This window comes from Prunus persica, chromosome G7 (assembly GCF_000346465.2).
Source record: "Prunus persica cultivar Lovell chromosome G7, Prunus_persica_NCBIv2, whole genome shotgun sequence".
NCBI classification, from domain to species: domain Eukaryota; kingdom Viridiplantae; phylum Streptophyta; class Magnoliopsida; order Rosales; family Rosaceae; genus Prunus; species Prunus persica.
The window spans coordinates 8,103,634-8,122,633 of record NC_034015.1 but is presented as its reverse complement, the minus strand read 5'-3'; the positions used below and the strand labels follow the sequence as shown (position 1 = coordinate 8,122,633).

The 19,000-nt window shown below is 36.0% G+C and overlaps 4 protein-coding genes and 1 long non-coding RNA gene across 11 annotated transcripts; 2 read left to right on the top strand and 3 right to left on the bottom strand.

Moving 5' to 3' along the window:
• LOC109950288 lies at positions 191 to 1,849 on the bottom strand. The gene is made up of 2 exons (XR_002272602.1): positions 1,207 to 1,849; positions 191 to 907 (listed from the first exon to the last, which is right to left on the bottom strand). It is a non-coding gene; the product is annotated as an uncharacterized LOC109950288 (long non-coding RNA).
• On the top strand, positions 1,973 to 3,519 carry LOC18769956 (putative methyltransferase DDB_G0268948). Its single transcript, XM_007202403.2, has 2 exons — positions 1,973 to 2,226; positions 2,558 to 3,519. The coding sequence occupies exons 1-2, from the start codon at positions 2,077 to 2,079 to the stop codon at positions 3,194 to 3,196; spliced, it is 789 nt and encodes a 262-aa protein (XP_007202465.1). The 5' UTR covers positions 1,973 to 2,076; the 3' UTR covers positions 3,197 to 3,519.
• On the bottom strand, positions 7,590 to 9,576 carry LOC18770216 (probable phosphopantothenoylcysteine decarboxylase). Its single transcript, XM_020568940.1, has 3 exons — positions 9,518 to 9,576; positions 9,194 to 9,416; positions 7,590 to 8,122 (listed from the first exon to the last, which is right to left on the bottom strand). Exons 1-3 carry the CDS (start codon positions 9,574 to 9,576, stop codon positions 7,862 to 7,864), a joined length of 543 nt encoding a protein of 180 aa, XP_020424529.1. The 3' UTR covers positions 7,590 to 7,861.
• Positions 9,550 to 15,348, top strand: LOC18770078 (B3 domain-containing transcription factor VRN1). Of its 7 annotated transcripts, none has more exons than XM_020568588.1 (10): positions 9,550 to 9,981; positions 10,752 to 11,505; positions 12,160 to 12,210; positions 12,311 to 13,201; positions 13,278 to 13,623; positions 13,710 to 13,897; positions 14,066 to 14,336; positions 14,431 to 14,556; positions 14,633 to 14,775; positions 14,948 to 15,348. In XM_020568588.1, exons 4-10 carry the CDS (start codon positions 13,118 to 13,120, stop codon positions 15,188 to 15,190), a joined length of 1,401 nt encoding a protein of 466 aa, XP_020424177.1. In that variant the 5' UTR covers positions 9,550 to 9,981; positions 10,752 to 11,505; positions 12,160 to 12,210; positions 12,311 to 13,117; the 3' UTR covers positions 15,191 to 15,348. The 7 variants fall into 7 exon arrangements, with proteins under 7 accessions (XP_020424177.1, XP_020424176.1, XP_020424175.1 ...); XM_020568587.1 differs by having other exon boundaries at positions 9,552 to 9,981; positions 10,752 to 11,166; positions 11,449 to 11,505; positions 12,160 to 13,201; XM_020568586.1 differs by having other exon boundaries at positions 9,555 to 9,981; positions 10,752 to 10,817; positions 10,946 to 11,505; positions 12,160 to 13,201.
• Positions 17,728 to 18,274, bottom strand: LOC18769887 (probable LRR receptor-like serine/threonine-protein kinase At3g47570). The gene has a single exon (XM_020568939.1). It carries the CDS (start codon positions 18,272 to 18,274, stop codon positions 17,735 to 17,737), a length of 540 nt encoding a protein of 179 aa, XP_020424528.1. The 3' UTR covers positions 17,728 to 17,734.

Here is a 19,000-nt window from a genome sequence, read left to right as displayed (position 1 = left end):
TATTGATTGCAGTAATTAATAAAATTTGGAGAATTGACTATACAATGACAATATATGTAAAAGTTTAAATAACAATGGGCAAGACTCTGCATACTTGGTTGGTCTGTTGAGTCCCTCGACCCAATTCTATGTCAAAAAAAAAAATGAACTACATTCATAATGCAAACTCAAAATTGAACCCATATCGAAAGACTCTTAAAATAACCACTTTTTCATTGGTTAACATTCAAATAATATACAAAAATTATTGATCCATGTCTGAACAGTTTAAAATATGGAACCAACAAACTTTCAAGCCTAAAAATATCCTGTACCCCAATTTGACCACATGTACTCCAACATATACCTAACATAATCTGTTCCAGCAACAAACAAGATTGCGTGCCTAACATAATCTGTTCCAGCCAGCCACACACGAGTACGTGTTGAGAACATAAAAATCCCAAATTAAAGTATTCGAAGCCTTGACTCACAATATATAAAATTTACGCATTTTAATTCATTGTAAAAAGTTTTGAGATCAATAATCTAATTTTAAAACGGTATCAGAGAAGAAGATTGAGAGTTATTTTAGTAAAATTTACGCAGAGAGAGTCGACTTTACTAAATAAGAGACTTTATTTATAGCCGTTGGAAGCTATTTTTTTCCAATAAACCTTAATGGTTTCTATCCAATTGGACTAAGCTTTGCCCTTTCTTTCTTCTCCCTTCCTTTGACTTATCTTATAATGGTAAAAATCTCATTTGCCCAATCTCACAAAATCAGGGATTTTTGGGAGCTCCTATTCTTAGCCATCCCCTTTCCTTTCTTTCTTTCCTTCTTTCATGGCCAAATTTGATGAAGGAAAGAAATGGGTATACACGCTGGTTCGAAGGGTGCCCCTCATCCTGGCAACATTGAATATCCCTGCAATACGGAATTGAAGAAAAACCAAGTTGACAATGCATTATGAACAGCCAATCAGCATTTCACAAGTCTCGTCACCACTGTAACATGTGCATGATCTAGGGTGGCCCGCTGTCATATTCCCAACTTGTATATCCAAATTATTATGAAAAAAACAAAAACAAAAAAATACTTTGGTGTTTTCAAAATCGAAACGACAAACTGGAAGATACAGGTCATGAATAAAACAGTGTTTTGGCCAATCCATATAGACTATAGTCAATTTAGATAAAAAGCGAGAAGAGTGGTAACTGAGAGACCTGCAGATGATCTTTCAATTTGACTCCGGCAGCAATTGAAACTAGCAGCTTCTTCTTGGAAAGCAGTGGCCTCAACTGCCAAACGTGTCCGTGGGGATGGGTGACGCCTCCATGGCCAAACGTAATCACCAAAAGAAGAATGGAAAGCCTCCCAAAAGAGCAACCCACATGTGCAGCAGCAAATGAATTAGAAGAGAAAGAAGAACAAAGAATGAGAACTACACGTGAGATGGCAGCAGCAAGTTGAAAGTCATACTCTGTCGTTTTGGTGGAACAAAATTCCTTTTTCCTACCCAAATTGTGACGAAATTATTAAATAAATAAAAAACTTACAGACCAAGCAGTTAAAACATAAATCTTCACCAAAATGCTAAAACCAAATCGTTACCCACTTTCAATGAATTAAACACATGTTGTGCATAAAAATATATAAATAAAGAAAAAAAATTAAACACAACTATCCATTATCTTTTTTAATTTTAAAATAAATTTAAATATAAATAAAATAAAATAAACCTCTCACAGGCTCGAAAGTATAAATAAAGAAAAAAAATTGAACACATGTTGCTTCAATTTCGGGTAGAAAAGTCCGAATTGGATTTGATAACAAAAGAAAGAATACAAATTCCCAACAGTATTGTGTGTTATGGAAAGCATAAAGACGTCAAAGTTTTGCTGTGAAGTTGCCAAAATTGAAGTGTTCCACCTCCCACAACTAGGCCAATTTCATTTACACCTTCCCCTAATACCCCCCAAATGAATCAAGTTGGTTCTGATTGGTCAGTCAATGTGTGGTCCGTTTTATATAAATTTGATAACCACCCAATTAAAGTGTATACACAAGAATAACCAAAAACTCAATAGAGAAATATGGCAGATCTGTTCATCAAACAATCAAAGCAATATGCTAAGGCTCGGCCAGATTACCCAGAAGAGCTCTTTGATTACGTTGCCTCCAAGACCAATTGCCACGACCTCGCATGGGACGTCGGCACCGGTAACGGCCAGGCTGCCGGATCCGTAAGTTTCTCTTATTTTCTAAGATTTTTCTTTCATTCCTTGTGAAGTTTCCATTCATTTCCAAGAGTTTTGTTTCATTCCTTTCCTTGTGTTTAAGTTTTCAAAGTCAGAGCCATACGAACATGAGAAAAATGTAGTTGGGAAAAACTAGAATCCACATAAGAAAAAGAAACGGTGTCGTTTTCGTGGAGGTAACCTAAATAATAAAACATCCATTTTAAAAACATAAGAAATTAAAAGGTCTTAAACATATCCAAATAATTGTCAATTCATTCCATAGAATAAGTTGTGTGTGTTCCAAAGTGCATTCATTCAACTAATTAAATTTCAGCTAGCTGGGATCTACAAGAATGTCATAGCCACAGATACAAGCCAAAAACAACTTGAGTTTGCAATCAAGCTGCCCAACATTCGCTATGAGCATACCCCTGCAGTTATGTCTATAGCTGAGGTTGAACAAAAATTGGCACCAAAATCAAGCATAGATTTGGTGATCGTTGCTCAGGCTCTACATTGGTTTGACCTCCCTACTTTCTACCAAGGCGTGAATTGGGTGCTGAAAAAACCCAATGGTGTCATTGCTGCATGGTGCTATACAGTTCCTCGGGTTAACAACGCCGTAGACACCGTCTTTGATCGATTCTATACCGTTGATGTCGACCCTTATTGGGATCCACAGCGTAAATTGGTGGACAACAAGTACAGAAGCATCGATTTTCCGTTTGCGCCAGTGGATGGAGAAGAGAACACAGGACCCTTTGAGTTTGTGACAGAGAGGTTGATGGACTTGGATGGTTTTTTCACGTACATAAGGTCATGGTCTGCATATCAGACAGCAAAGGAGAAGGGTGTTGAGCTTTTGAGTGATGATGTGATTGCGGCATTTAGGGAAGCTTGGAATGATGGTGGAGATGGCAATAAGGCTGTGAAGTTTCCTGTCAATTTGAGGATTGGAAGAGTGGGGAATTAATTAATGCTGGCATCAGTTTTTAAAAGCCTTGAAGATTGAAAAGTACTGTAACTTTCGGATAATTTGTGACGCATGCACATGGTTGGAGAATAATGTGATATTCTTCCTAAACAAGAGTATCACTTGATTTTAGAGTACATTTGCTTCAATGCCCTCTTAATTAGTCAAGAAAAGCTGTTGTATTTGCTTTGATGTAGGGCAAGTGATAGATGAGTTTGGTCTTTGTTAGCAAGTATAAGGCTTATTTGTTGAAATGCCCTTGTGGTTTGCGTTTTGTTTTAGTTTACCCCTTGAATGTTTAATTAACTAAGTGTTCTCCCCCATCCTGGTGCTTTATTTTTGTGTCTCAAGTTACTTCATTCCGTTAGTTTGGTCAAAATAAAAAACATTTTCCCCTAAACAATTGATCACGAAAAGCATATTATGGTTTGGATTATGCGGACAAATCGGCAAACATGTCTTGGGCAAATTACAAGTGGCGAAAGTGATCTAAAAAGAAAATTGTATGTGGACAAATTTTTCCGTCTTTTCCTAAGGTGTTTTAATGGCATTCAAGACCAGACTAGAATGTAAAGGACAATTTTTCTTTTAGGTTATTTTCATATGTTTGTTATCAACATTGAAAGCTTGATTAAGTAACTTACTAAGTTGGACTTTAATCATCCAGATTTGCTTTCTGTGAGGGCCTAAGCGCTAGGTGGATCCCTCTTTTCTTTTTAATAAATAGTATAGCCACGCGGCTATACTGTTTAATTATATTATATTCAAACCGTATAGTTGCGCGGCTGTACTTTGGTCCTTTTTAAATGTTTTTTTAAAATAAATAGTATAATTGCGTGGTTATACTCTTAAATTTTACTTTTCCAAAGTTATTTTCTATATAAAGAATTTAGTATTTTTTCGTTTAATAAACGTATTATATACGTACGTATAATTTTTCAATAAAACTTCCGTTTTCCGTATAATACTCATATAATACTTCCTTTTGATTTTTTATTGTTCCATAGTTATTATACGTTTAAAGAATTTAGTAGTTTCCCGTTTAGTACTCGTATTATACACCTACGTATGTATTTTTTAATAATACTTCTATTTTAGTATAATACTCGTATAATACTTCCTTTCGATTTTTACTTTTCCATAATTATTATACCTATAAAGAATTTAGTATTTTTCCCTTTAATACTAGTATTATACACATACATTTTTATTCTTTTAATAATACTTCCATTTTTCGTACACGTCTTAAAGCCTTTGTAAAATACAAGTTTTTTTTAAAAAAAGCAACCATACAATACACTTACGTATGTATTTTTTTTATGTTTAATACACGTGGTTTTTAGAAAGTTTTCAATAATACACACAAAATTCACGTATTATACACATAATTTTCACATATTATTAAATTAAAATAATATATATTAAATAATTAAAATAAATTATCGTAAAATAATATAAAGTGGTTGAACTTTTCAGTTGTAACTTGCCAAAATTACAATTTTTTTCAATAAATAGTACAACCACACGGCCATACTAGAGTTTTTTTTTTTTTTCCTCCAGTATAGCCATACGACTATACGCTAGTGTTCTTTTAAATTTTTTTTTTAAAAAATAATTGTATAGCTGCACGGCTATACTATTTTTTTTTTTTTTTTTTTTTTTGGGTGAAGAAATGGGGCTAATGCCCAACAGAGAAACTAAACAATGGCTCGAGGCCTACAGACTCCAAGTATATCTTCACTAAGGTTAGACCTAGTACTATCAGCAGGATCATGGAAGGTTGACAAACCCAACTCAAGACATGAACCCAATTAAGCTAATCTATTTGCCACTATATTGCACTCACGATATACATGATGAATAACAAAAAGGGAGATTCACTATAATACCCAATATAGGACCTCAAATTATAAATAAAAAAACCTTTTATGAAATGGACTTTAGAAAAACACCCAAAACCCATTTACAACATAACAAAAAGGCTTTTAATTTCTTTTAAATTACAAAATTGCCATTGATTTCTTAAAACAAACTCAACCCCAAAACCTCATAAAAAAGCCCAAAACACTCAATGGGGCATCAAAGTAATTTAATAATCAAAATTAAATTCAATAAGGTCAACTATCATTTTTTGAGTTTTTTTTTTGGGTTTGTTTATAGAAATTAAATGATGTATGGTTTATTTATAGTTTTAGTGCTAAGAATGAGTATATGACTAAATATCTCTAGAAGAAATCCAGTTTACCAAATTCCACACAACACCTCAAAACTCTCATTCATTTTATCTAACGAGCAACTTGAGGTACATAATTTATACATTGCAATACATGAATTTTTTTTCTTCTTTATTTTCATATTGTTTTTATGAACATTTCAACCCAAAAATCCAAATTACGTAAAAATAAGTAAAAAATATGAGGATATATGTTGCCAAATAAAGCATTTTATATGAACATTTTTAAGAATTTGGAGTGGAGGAAGGCGTGTGCGATTCAAACACCCTTTCTTTTTCTTTTTTCTTTGCTAACCACTTTCCAATGACCCCATATCATATCATTAACGAACACATCATTCAAAGACAAGGGTAACTTGTATGGTATCATATCATCCAATTCATTTCTTTCTTTAACAATGTATCTAATGTTGTTTGGAATTTCCAATCATTTGCACAGTGAATTGATTTCATATGCATAATATAAATACAACAATTGGTTAAGATTTGGTCATTTATATGTATATCATCAGCATTCAGTATAAGAATGGCCAATGGGGTGAGATTTTAATGTATTGAAACTTGAGGTATCTCCTCTCCAAAATATATTTAAAGAGTATAGCTGCGCGCTATACTTTTTAAATAAAAAATATATATTTGAGTAGTATAATCGTTCGTTTTTAAGAATATAAAAAGTAGATAAATGACTCGACAAAGGATGAAGAAATTGGTTTCCATTTCATCTCCAACTTGAACTTGATAAAGGGTTTAGGGTATGTCAAACGAAAGTAAAGTAATGACTTATATGGGGTTGTTCCTTCCTTGCTAGAATAATATTAGATTCAGTGAAGAACACTCAGACACAATCTGACAAAACTGCATACAATCAGATTCAGTGAACAAAAACAAAGATGCTAAAAAATTACCAGAAATCAAATCAAAGCAAATTTAATTGATATCAAAATATTGGGCATAACAAAATTCTCAAAAAAATAGAACTCAAGATTCATACATAAAACTCATCCATAAACAACAAATTTCAATATCCGTGCTCTGTCTATAGAGTATAGACTATCATACTTTGATTATGAACCCAAAAAAAAAAAAAAAAAAAGACCATCATACTTTGAAGCCGTAATAGTGTAAGTAACAAGAAACATGCTTTTTCTGTTGTCATTGGACACAACTATTGTGTCTTTTTTCATATCACACAAATACTATATATTTGTGTAAAATGTAGTTCAAAAAGACATGAACTTTGTTTTTGTGATCTTTGGGTCGTGCCTTTAGACCACTTTTGTAGTAGTGTCAACTCCCAATACTGAGCCTCAAAGTTACTGCCCCATTTAGATATGAAAGACATGCAATCATCCGAGCTCCATGGGACAATGCCCTTGAAGCATTTGAGGCTTCATTCGAGCATTTCAAAGCGAAAGTAGATTTGTTTCTCTTGGAGTTCAATGTGGTGATGTTCAAGTTAGAGGACGCAACTAATCTTAGGCGTCTCTTCGTTGCGTCCTTTGACTTGAGCATCACCACACTGAACTCCGGGAGAAAGAAATCTACCTTCGTTTTGAAAGGCTCCAATGAGGCCTCAAATGCTTCAAGGGCGTTGTCCCATGGGGTTCAGATGGCTGCATCCCTTTCATCTCTAAATGGGCTCGTGGCTTTGAGGCTCACATGTTTGTCAAAAGCATTTTGCCTTGATTTTTTTGCAAGGAATCAAGGAACAACTGCAAATGCACAATATATCTCAACTTGGTGTAACTAATTATCCTTCTTGTATTACTTTCCCATTTACTTAAATGTAAATTTTGAGTGAATAGTTTTCCACATTTAAGGACTTGCTAGCTTCGTCTATGTATTTTGAAGCAGATAATTTCAAAACATAAGTTTGAGGTATAAATTGTTCAGTTTCTGGAGTATCTACTATTTATAAATTTTAAGTTGTAGTTTCAAGAATTTGAAAATCTAATATCAAGCATATTGGTATGGCTTCTTCCTTGCAACCTGGACAGCTCAGGTGTGAAATGCTGCCAAAAGCCAGTTAGCATAGCAGCCAGCCACCATGCGTATGCGGCACCCCATGTCCAACCCAACAATTACAGCTTGTTGCTAGCAGGAACCCAAGGACATTATTTCAGTAGAACCAATAGCGTCCAGACATTGGCAATTTATTCTGAGATGTAGAACCAAATGATGGGCCAAATCCTTATGTGAAAAGCTGAATACAAATCAACTATTACAATTCTAGATATATAATTAGCCTGGTTCACATACTAGAACACAAAATCAAATGACCCGCAAAAACAATTCTAGTATGTTATGCATACCAAGCCAAATTTTGTCATTGGGTCTGTCAAATTCTGTCATCTGATCTCACGATGGTGGCATCTTTTCTTTACTATTATACTGGTTCCTAAACAATACTGCCACTTTGTTGAACTCGTGACTCAAAAAAAGAGTCTTACAGTATAATAAATCAAAGAGGGTTCAGCAATTGCTCCATTCCCGTAATCCCCACAAGCCAGCCTCCTTGTGACAGGAGGGGTGAGTGACACTCCAAGTTCACCAGTTGACATGATATGTCCCTCCGTGAAGCGATTCTTCCACATCAAGGTGCTCATGGCTGGTGCAACAAAGAAAGGCTTGCTGTAGTAGTCCCATGCTCGTACAACACAGGTGAGTAGATTGTCACACAATCTCCCAGCAATCTACCAGAAAAACACGGATGACTTTGAATCAATGCACCTGTTAAGAACATAATTAATAGGACGGATCCACATGCCTAAAGAACCAAAAGAAAAGGCAGCCATGACAGAACGGATGATCTAGGTAACAGACAAATCGTTCAGCCACTCTGTTCACCACACCATAAAACTCACTCAAGAAAAGCAGATCCATTTATGTTCTTTACATGACCAACCATTCAGCCCGTTTGAGTACATCGAGGGCCAATTTGAGCTACCCGTAAGAGATTTAAATCTTTAATCTACAGAAGACAGCCTCTAACTTTTTCCAAGACAAGAAACAATTCAATGGTGAAAAATAAAATAGAAAAAACATTTATCTCCTAAAAAATTAAACCTAGCTAAACATACAAACCGTACGAAAGAAGCACCTGCATACGTTACACTAGCACTATTAAATTGAAAGAACAAAAATGGGTTCCACAAATATCTAAGTTCACATGTCTTCCAAACAAGAAGGTGGCAATCTCAGATAACGAATTGAATAAAGACATACAAGAAAACTACTTAGCTGGCTGATTAGAAAAGCCATACCATGCCAATGAACATTGTTTATATATGCACCAGCCCGACTGGTGAAGGTGATCATTCATGGTGATCTTGAATGATCACAATGAAAAATAAAGGGACTTTCTTGCTGCAGGGAAGCCTCTGTCTGAAACTTTATTTTCTTTCTCACTGACTTAATATCAAACACCTTTGCTACATTTATACGACAATGCTCTCCCTTTCCCGCCCAATCCCAAAAACTAACTAACAGAAAACTAACTCCTGCAAACCCACTCCTGACTTGGCCAGTTTGATATGTTTGAAGCATGACAACTGACAACTTGTCAAATTTTAAAAAACAAAAGAAAAATATTTTTCCCTTGATCAAAAAAGAAAAAGCTTTTCCCTTATTTTCTACTCATACAAACGGATCAAACACTGAACAATCTCAAGCATCAATCGCTGTTTAATTCGTATTTAATCGCATGGAATTTAGCACTAAATCGAAACAAAGTTCCAACATTTGACTGCGAAACCGTTACTCACTTGGAGTGGTGAGTTCTCTGCGTGCGATTTGAGTCGTTCTAGGGTTTTGCACTGAAACTCAACGAGCCAGGTGAGTTTCAGGGCTCGAAACGCACCGCCTTGACCTTCCGTTGAAGGGAACCGGTCACAATTACAAATCTTGTTTCTGCAGAGAGTGGCTTCAAATTCAAACAAAGTCCCAGACTTTCCGAAATTCCCCCAGGAGGTAAAGCGACGTCGTCTTCTGTTTCAGCTATACGCACGCAGTTTGAGCTTCTTGGGCTTTCTTATTTTTCCCTCTTTTCCCGCTATACAACTGGGTCTTACCCGCTTGGTTTTGTTTACTCTCTGCTTCTAGAGTCTAGACTATATTTTATGAAGACGTCCAAAATAAAATAGCCCATTTTTGAAGCCCATTTCCTCGTCCCTCTCAAGCGCAACATCAGAAGCCTCCTCCCTGAAGCTCTTGTTCTCCAGTGGCTCTATCCTTCTCTCACGTCTTTTATCTTCTTCTTCACTCTCTCCGAATCGCACATTGCAATCTCCAATCCCGATTCTCTATTTGCAACTCAAAGATCCTATATGATTTCTCAAAATCGGAATAGAAATTTCATTGGTAATCTTCATCTCTCTCCCCCTCTCTCTCTTTCTGGCTTGCTTCTTCTCCTATTTCATCTGTGCTCTGCGTGTTTGGTTGTCGAGAAACCGTGCAAAAATGTGAAAGAATTTCATCAACTCATATACTTTCGCAACCGTGATTTGCTCGACTTTCGCCGACCCTTACCGACGCTGCTGGAGCCATCATCGATGTAAGTGCTCGTCTGATTCTATAAATTTACTCATTTTGTTGAAAACTAAATGATTATGAGCTCTGGAAATATGTGGAGGAAGTAAATAATTGAGTATTTAACCTAGAAACTAGCTACCTGAGTAATTAATTGGGCTCTAGATTGCTAATTTAGCTGAGTGTTTATCTATTTGATTACTAGAAAATTGCTGAGTGATTCTTTTTTCTAAGGTCATATTCGTACAATAACTTAGGGACATAGGGGATTTATCACACAGAGAGATCAAATTTGATGACTGATGATCTTAATTTCAATTTAAGTTCAGGAACTATACAGAACTTATTGGACATCAACTTGTCATTATTTCATGTTTGTCATGTATACTAATTGGATTACCACTTGTAGAAATTTATGAAGATGCAGTGAATTTAAATGAAGAGATTAGAATTAATATCCTCATTTTCTGAGATCAAACTATCAACTACTTAATTTCTCTTAGAGTATGTTGTTGAGCTGAGGTATGCATGGGAAAGGAAAGTAGTGCACTCAATTTAATATCCATATTGGATAGCTATTAGAAGCAGCAGTCATTTAAAATTTTTATTTGAAAACAGAGTGTGAGAAAACATATAAAGGTAAAGCTTTGTGTCCTTTTAATGTGCCTCTAACTTGTGAAGGACTCTGAAATATTACTTGCTGAAAATGGGCGATAATTCAGTAGCATTTTCTTTTATTGTTAGATTCAAAGATGCACCAGTAATTTACGGAGTTCATATTTTTTCTGATTTCAGTGAGAATACGAAGGATGTGCTGATTGTGGCTTCATTTATACACCTGGAGCATAAAGAACATGTGAAGTATACCTCAGAGCTTACTACTGTGAACCCTTGCATTTTGCTCTCTGGTCCTGCACCTATGGATATAGCTGTGTTCATTCTAATAATTCGTTTATGATATTTGGTTTTTGTTCTGAATGCTATTGCAGGGTCTGAGATATATCAGGAGATGCTGGCAAAGGCCCTTGCACAATATTTTGGGGCTAAGTTGCTCATATTTGATAGCCACTTTTTTTGTTGTTGTTTTTTTTGTGTGGTTACATTGGAGGAAAGAAACCGTACTGGGGTTCGATCCTGGGTGCCATGGGGGGAGGGGGAATCCACCACCACTGTGGTGGGAACCTATTGGCATAGCCACTCATTTTTGGGTGTAAGCTAAACAACACCTTCTTAACATTTGCTTAAGTACTTCCTCCTAGTATACTTCCTTATTCTTCGGATATAGAGACTAATCTAATCGTTATCATTTTGTTTCACCAAAAATTATAATATTTTTTCTTTAGTATCATTATCAATACTCCTTTTGTACTTCTGTCTTTAATTATAGCTTAACAGATCTAATTAGAGGGAATTACCCAATAACAAGTGTTCTATAGGGTTTACTGGGTATTTCATTTTTGGACTTTTGTTGCTGTCTTTTAAAATTTTCCAGGTTGTTCCCAAGACAGGAGATGACAACTGCTAAGCCATATATAGGACCTGATTTCAGGTATGAGTTTGCAGTGTTCTTGAAATTTCTTTGGGAATAGTGTTCGAAAGGGGGGTTTTACTGCATCCTGACTTATGATTTAGCTTCTGCTCTAAATTGGAAATTTATTGCCTTGTGTATTTTGGTTTAATTCTTATGGGTATCCTGTTTAGTGGGACTGAATTTTATTTCTTGGAATATCGTTTGTCTCTTTTCTTGGTATATATATATTTTTTTATGTGTATGCCCTCAAAATTAATGATGCATTTTTCCTTGTAGTTTAGTTTCTTATTTTCATTGGTTGGTACACGTAAATTCTCTAAATTGGTATATTTGGCTCGTGTATCTAGGGCTAATTCTTATATGTTGTAGAGGACTATGAACTTTTGGCTTCTTGTAAGGACATTTGTCTCTATTCTTGGTACTTTTTGTTTTCATGTCGTAAAATGTGGATTTTCAGATTTTTTTTTCTTTCTGTTTTTAATCATTACAAAACCTACTCCAAATTTGAATTTTTTGCTCGTTTTGCATTTTGTTTTAATATTGTTTATACATGATTATTCCTCTTCTGTTTGGAGGGATTGAATGTGGGTTATTATAAGAACGCTTGCCTTTTCCCTTTTTACATTTTGTGTTCATATCTAAAAAATGAGAGATGGTTTTGTGTGTTTTCAGGCTCTGTTGCAGGGTTTATTCTTACAGAGGAGAGGAGTACCGCTCTTAAGAGTGGGTTTGATGCATCTTTACTTATGAGTTAGTTTCTTTTTTTCTGTTGGTTGTATGAGTTTGCAGTTTTGGGCTTAGATTTGAGGTCATCATTGTTCAGGTCAGCAACTCTGTGTCTTTTGGCGAGGCAGATTTAAGCAGTGTTTTGGTTTTATATGATTGATTTGCAAGGCATTTTGTTGGGTAGTTGTACATGGAAAGACAACATTGGAGATATAAAATAAAAAATATTTTGTTGTTCCAATTACTATGGTATGTATTAGATTTATGGTTTGTAACTTGTGAGGTTTATTCTATACCATTGATGTCAACCCTTATTGTGATCCGGCGCGTAAATTGGCGGACAACAAGTATAGGACCATCGATTTTCCGTTTTAGCCGGCGGATGGAGAAGTGAACACAGGACCTTTGAGTTTTTGACAGAGAGGGTGACAGAGAGGGTGATGGATTTGGATGGTCTTTTCACATGCACAGCTGGCATTATTTTTGAAAAGCCTCGAAGATTGAAAAGTTTTGTAATGTGATGTGCAAATGCGATGTACTCTTCCTCAACAAGACAATCACTTGATTTCGGTCTTGAAATTTGATCAACTCTAGTCTGAGGGCATCTCAATTAATTAACTGATAAATGAAATCTCAAAAGAGAAAAGAAAATGAAGAGATAACTAAATATGAATAAAATAAATAAATAAAAACCAAGAAAGTAGTTACTGTTGAGTTGATTGAAATTATTAGATTCCTTCTCGAGCGTAGTGAACTAAGATCAACTCAATGTAGTCACTTCACTTCGTAGTGAACTAAGAACAGAGCGGATTTATGTTCTTCTTCGTTCCAGGACTAGAGCTTTTTTACATCCAATAGCAAGCTTTCCCATAAAACTCAACCAAGCTTTAGAGTTAATTCAAACATGGCTTCTCTTCAAGACAGTCCAGCTTCCATGCCCCATTTCTTAAGGATCATTCTAGATAAGACTTCTAAAAAGACCAGAATTGTAAGCACCTCTCTCTCTCTTTCTCTCTCTATTGCTATGCTTAGAATGTTTTCTCTTAACATGTTCTGTTCTGCAGAAAATTCCAATGAAGTTTTTGATGAGATATGGAGAGAATTTATCAAGTCCAGTACATCTTAAGCTTCCAAGTGGAGTAGAAATGGAAATAGAACTCAGAAGATCCAACGATGGTTGGGTTTGGTTTGACAAGGGTTGGCCAGAGTTCTCAAAGTTGTGTTCTCTTGACTATGGTAATTCGCTAGTCTTTGGATATGAAGGGAACTCCAACTTCTCTGTGTTCATATTTGATAAAACTGCTACAGAAATTGAATATCCTAAGCCCGAGATGGAAGAAACTGATTCTGATTTTGAAGAAGAAGAAGATGATGATGATGAGTCAGGCCATGCCAGAGGAGAAATCAAAAGTACGTAATGTTATATTTGGTCTTGTATTGTTTACCTATATTGTGTTTTCTACCAAAAAAATTAAGATACAACCTTATTTTAACAGGAGAGAATGATATGCCAACAAAGAAAGATTTTGGAGGCTCATCTAGCACTCGAATTTTCCTTGGGAGGACGCATCCATTGACTAAAAGTGAAAAAGCTCTGGCTCTTCAGAGAGCCAATGCTTTCGAATCTGAATATCCTTATTTCTTGGTTGCCATTCAACCGGTTTATATCCACCGAGGTTACCTGGTAAGCTTTCCATATAACACTCTGCTAACTCCTATTTCTAGATGTCAGTGTGAGAAAAGATTAAGCAAAGACACTTCCCTCTCAAAGAGCAAATTCGTAACTAGTTTCTCTTCAAAAAAAGAAAAAAAATCTTATATATATATTGTCCTAATTTCCTTTTCGCTTCAGCATTTGCCATCCAAGTTTGCAAGGAGACATCTTGTCAAGAAGCGTGCACGTAACATAATCCTTAAGATTTTAGATGGAAGAACTTGGCTTGTCGAATTCAAGTATGAAACTTCAATAGCTCGATTCCAGCGTGGCTGGTTGGCATTTGCAAGGGACAATAATTTGAAAGTCGGTGATGTGTGTGTTTTTGTGTTGATTGACTGCAATGAACGTTTATTTGAAGTTTTCTTTTATCGCACCAACGATGCTGAAGATTGTCCCTTGTCACCAGGTAAATCTGTTCATTTGTGAATATATGCTTATTATGTCTGCATTGCAACTTACACAGATTCTGTTCTTTTTTCTGTAATTTTTGGGGAACACAGGCCATGGTGGAGTAGCAATTGATCGAGTTGAGAAAAGGAGAAACCCCATGATTAAAGTTGAAATTGATTGCACCACAAATTATGAAAATGGTGTGTCTTGCTCTCTTGATCCTTCTCTTGAAATTGGTTAGTCCACCAGAATGAGAAATTCCCAAAATTAAGGTTAAGGAATTCAGATTATATTTTGTTTCTTGTACTGTAGGCAAGTACAAAAGGTTGAACACTGGTGGGCAGGTTACTCAAAGGCCTTTAAATTCATCTTCAAGGGCTCTTGAAGCTGCTAACAGGTTCACCCCAAAGGATCCATCCTTCAGAGTCACTCTGGGTTCAACACGCCTGATATTGGTAGGTTCTACATACTTATACAACTTTGCTTCAAACATAAATACCAGAAGTAAGCTCTATATATATATATATACGTTGTCTATGTACTAGTTCTAAATCACCTACATTACTTATTTACTAATACTCACTAGGTTTGTATAGAGTTTCATTTCCATATATCCATCTTATGCAGCATGTACCAGTTACATTTGCCCGGAGTTTCGTAAAAAAGAGGAAGCAAACCGTGACTCTTCAGGTCAGAGAGAGATCGTGGCCTGTGAATTTGATTGGTCATACTAAAGAATCAGGAGCCAAACTTTCTGGTGGCTGGTGTGAATTTGTGACGGAAAATTGTTTGATGGAAGGAGATGTTTGTATATTTGAGCTCATTGAGAGAAATGACATTGTATTGAAAGTTCACATTTTTAGATGTTGATTAGGCAAAGTTATGTCATTTAAAGAGGGTTGCAGAGAGCTCAGTTATCACATTTTGCTATGTAAAATGGACCACTATTTGCTGTCGGATATCTTGATACTTAGTCGCTTTGTAATTTTAATGGTGTTAATTGTTATGGTTTAAATATTTCTGATGTATGAATCATCTTTTAAACAAGTTTCGTAGGCAGACATGTATTCAGACAGATCCCTTTCTTGCCTTCCCTGGTTAGTATCAGCCTGCCCAATTCTCTCTGTGTTACCAAATTGCACAAATTTCACTTCAGAATTCTTAATTAAACAAAGATTTGACATCTTCATCTTCACGGCCCAGCAGCCTCTTACCTGATCAAAGGAATAGCATGTGAGATCTGAAAATAGGCCATCGCTGCCAGGACAGTCAGTATGGGATGTGCAATCACCAAAATAGCATTCTTCCTAACAGAAACAGAACTGCCAAATCTTGCAAAATGAAAATCTTCAATATCTTACCTTATTTCTGTTTCTAAACATCTGATGAGGCAGTATTAGTTCAACATTTTCCGGATGTTTTCAACAAGACTTACAAGGAAAACATATACTAAGGGCCCGTCTGATAACTCCATAACTCGGTTAGCAATGCACTGCCTGAACAAATGTCATAAATATATTTTGGGGCTGGGGAAAGATGATCTAAATCAGGACTACCTGATTGGAAGACTCAGAATTAGGGTAGCTTGTTCAGTGAAATCACGTAGAGGGAGAATGGATATTAGCCATATTGACCAGGAATTGCAGCAAGTCAGAGACACTCCTATTGGATCTGCATTGAACTAGGGCCAATGCAGCAGGTAATTAGACTGTATTGAACAAATTATTGAATTTCTCAATTCTTTTGTCAAAGACTGGTGTTTACATAGAAATAAAAATTTGGAAGCTCCATGCCACATCCTCAGCTGGAACATACAGATAGATTTGTAACTGAATATATACATACAAAGATCCCTTTATATAGTTTATTTTATGCAGTGACATAGCAAGAGCAAGGCAATGTGTAAAGAAATAGAAGAAAAGAAAAGGAAACATAATGTGACTCAGAATGTCTTCTATTTTACAAATGAAATGAAAAATACAGAACATCCTTATTAAAATAATCTGTTGCACATAGATAAGCTTATAATAATTGACTTTATTTTGTTCACAACGACATTCACAAGGATATGCTCTCCTTGTGATATTACAGACATGAAAGTACTATCTTCATCACTGAAACCAAACACTTCTCCAATCTTCTTTCTTGGACTGGGTCGCGATCCCGATATCTGTACTTGGTCTTTCTTGCATGTCACCGCCGTGTCTGTTATCATTACCCTCCGCATCACGCATCATCTCTTTCAAGGAGCAATGAAGGGTCTGCTACATCAAAGGCATGGTCAGGCAACGCAGCGTTAGTGAATTGGTGAATACTTAGACCATCTCTAAACATGTCATCTGTAGCTCTTTTTCCAGTGAACATTTCTGCCATACTCTGCCATTAGATACGTATACATATATTAAAGTGTCGGAGAGAATGATATATTGTGTTATCTACCAAAAATATTAAGATACAACCTTATTTTAACAGGAGAGAATGATATGCCAACAAAGAAAGATTTTGGAGGCTCATCTAGCAGTCGAATTTCGTTAAACGAACACCTTATGTCCTTGGGAGGATGCATACATTGACTAACAGTGAAAAAGCTCTGGCTCTTCAGAGAGCCAATGCTTTCGAATCTGAATATCCTTATTTCTTGGTTGCCAGTCAACCGGTTTATATCCACCGAGGTTACATGGTAAGCTTTCCATATAACACTCTGCTAACTCCTATTTCTAGATGTCAGTGTGAGAAAAGATTAAGCAAAGACACTTCCCTCACAAAATGCAAAATCGTAACTAGTCTCTCTTCGAAAAAAAAAAAATTTCTTGTATATATTTTGTTTCCTAATTTCCTTTTTGCTTTAGCATTTGGACATTAACTATCCCGTTAGTTGGGTGTCAGGGCTTTTTTTTTCTTTTTTAATTAGGAGTAAATTGGGTTTTGGTTTTAGGATGATGTGTCAACTTTTAAATCCATTAGATTAAATTTTAATGAGGTGGCGTATGGAGAATAAAAGTAAAGCAAATCATGACAGATAAAATCAGAGCAGAGGATCCGGATTTGACACTTAAATATATGTATATGTATATAATGGTAGAGTATGTCATGGGAGGCCAAGTTTCCATACTGGGAGGGAACTATATACTTATAGCTACAGAATATTGTTGCTAGAAATGTTCACTGGAAAAAGACCTATGGATGCCATGTTTAGAGATGGTCTAAGTAATCACCAATTCACTAACGCAGCGTTGCCTGACCATGCGTTTGATGTAGCAGACCCTTCATTGCTCCTTGAAAGAGATGATGCGGAGGGTAATGATGACAGACACGGTGGTGACATGCAAGAAAGTCCAAGTACAAGAAATCAGGATCGCGACCCAGTTCAAGAAAGAAGATTGGAGAAGTGTTTGGTTTCAATGATGGAACCCTTTAACCCAGTTGACATATTGTTTGACTCTGGGAGGGATCATTTGATGTTTCCAAAAGGAACCTTGCTACACCAAAGTCACCAACATGGGCTACCATATCCTCATCAAGAAGAACATTGCTTGGCTTTAGATCACAATGAACAATGGCCCCTTCACAATGGTGATGGAGATAATCTAAAGCAGAAGCAACATCAATAGCAATGTTCATTCTTTGGACAACACCCAAGGTCTTAATTTTCCATTGCTCCTCATCTCTTGGATACAACCATGAGTCTAGACTTCCATTTTCCATGTACTTGAAGACTAGACTTCTGAACTCATTACCCAGATTATCGATGCCTGAGCAGGCAGTTAGGATCTTTAGAAGATTACGATGCCTTATACTTCTTAAAGCTTTGCGTTCATCAATGAAACTCTTGAAAGATCCTTGTTGTTGAAGGTTCAATACCTTAACAGAAACTATTGTTCCATCTCTAGGGATTACTCCTTTGTAAAGAGAACCAAAACTTCCTGAACCAATCAGGTTGTACAGAGAACCCATTAGTCGATTCAAGGAGTTCAAAGTAAGCGACACCTGATTTCCAATCCTTATAAGAACGTGAAAGTTACTGGTCCACCTCGTGACATTTTCACCTTTGAATATATAGCAATGGAACATGACATAGCAATTATGAATGCAAATGCACAAGCTATAACGATGACTACTCTTTGGGAAAATGGTCTTTGAGATGAATGGGGCTTTACCTTGGGGCATGCAGGTAGAAGGAATTATGAGATGCCACCACAAAGCCTAACATTTCCGAAAATGGAGACACCGCTTGCATTTGTAAAAATCCCTTCTCTAGGCATTTCACCCTCGAAATCATTACGAGAAAGATTGAGAAGCTTACGAACTCGAAATTTGCCAAGAAATTCAGGAAGCTGCCCGGATAATTTGTTGCGGGAAAGATCTATTTCTTTCTTCCAAGCCTCTTAAATCTTTTAAGAGATTAAGGAATTTTTCCATCAAATTGATTACTTTCCAAATGTAAGCGTACCAAACTAGTACATTTGCTACGGGTCATGGGTGTATCACCTGATAACTTGTTTCCTGATACATCTAGCTCCGCGAGATTTACCAAATCACCCACTTCATATGGTAGTGAACCAATCAAAGAATTGTTAAACATTGTCAAAGAAATTGAAAAGAGATGAGATCCCAACAAGTTCTTTAGGTATGGTTCCAGTTAGATTTTTAATGTATTAGGGACCTGAAAATCTTTTGCTT

Coding starts and splice junctions, on each gene's coding strand:
- LOC18769956 (XM_007202403.2), top strand. CDS start 2,077: ATGGCAGATCTGTTCATCAAACAATCAAAGCAATATGCTAAGGCTCGG. Junction 2,227..2,557: donor ACGGCCAGGCTGCCGGATCC/GTAAGTTTCTCT, acceptor ATTAAATTTCAG/CTAGCTGGGATCTACAAGAA.
- LOC18770216 (XM_020568940.1), bottom strand. CDS start 9,576: ATGGGCTATTTTATTTTGGACGTCTTCATAAAATATAGTCTAGACTCT. Junction 9,417..9,517: donor CTAGACTCTAGAAGCAGAGA/GTAAACAAAACC, acceptor TAGCTGAAACAG/AAGACGACGTCGCTTTACCT. Junction 8,123..9,193: donor CAGAGAACTCACCACTCCAA/GTGAGTAACGGT, acceptor TTTTTCTGGTAG/ATTGCTGGGAGATTGTGTGA.
- LOC18770078 (XM_020568588.1), top strand. CDS start 13,118: ATGGCTTCTCTTCAAGACAGTCCAGCTTCCATGCCCCATTTCTTAAGG. Junction 13,202..13,277: donor CTTCTAAAAAGACCAGAATT/GTAAGCACCTCT, acceptor TCTGTTCTGCAG/AAAATTCCAATGAAGTTTTT. Junction 14,337..14,430: donor AGATTGTCCCTTGTCACCAG/GTAAATCTGTTC, acceptor TGGGGAACACAG/GCCATGGTGGAGTAGCAATT.
- LOC18769887 (XM_020568939.1), bottom strand. CDS start 18,274: ATGGGTTCTCTGTACAACCTGATTGGTTCAGGAAGTTTTGGTTCTCTT.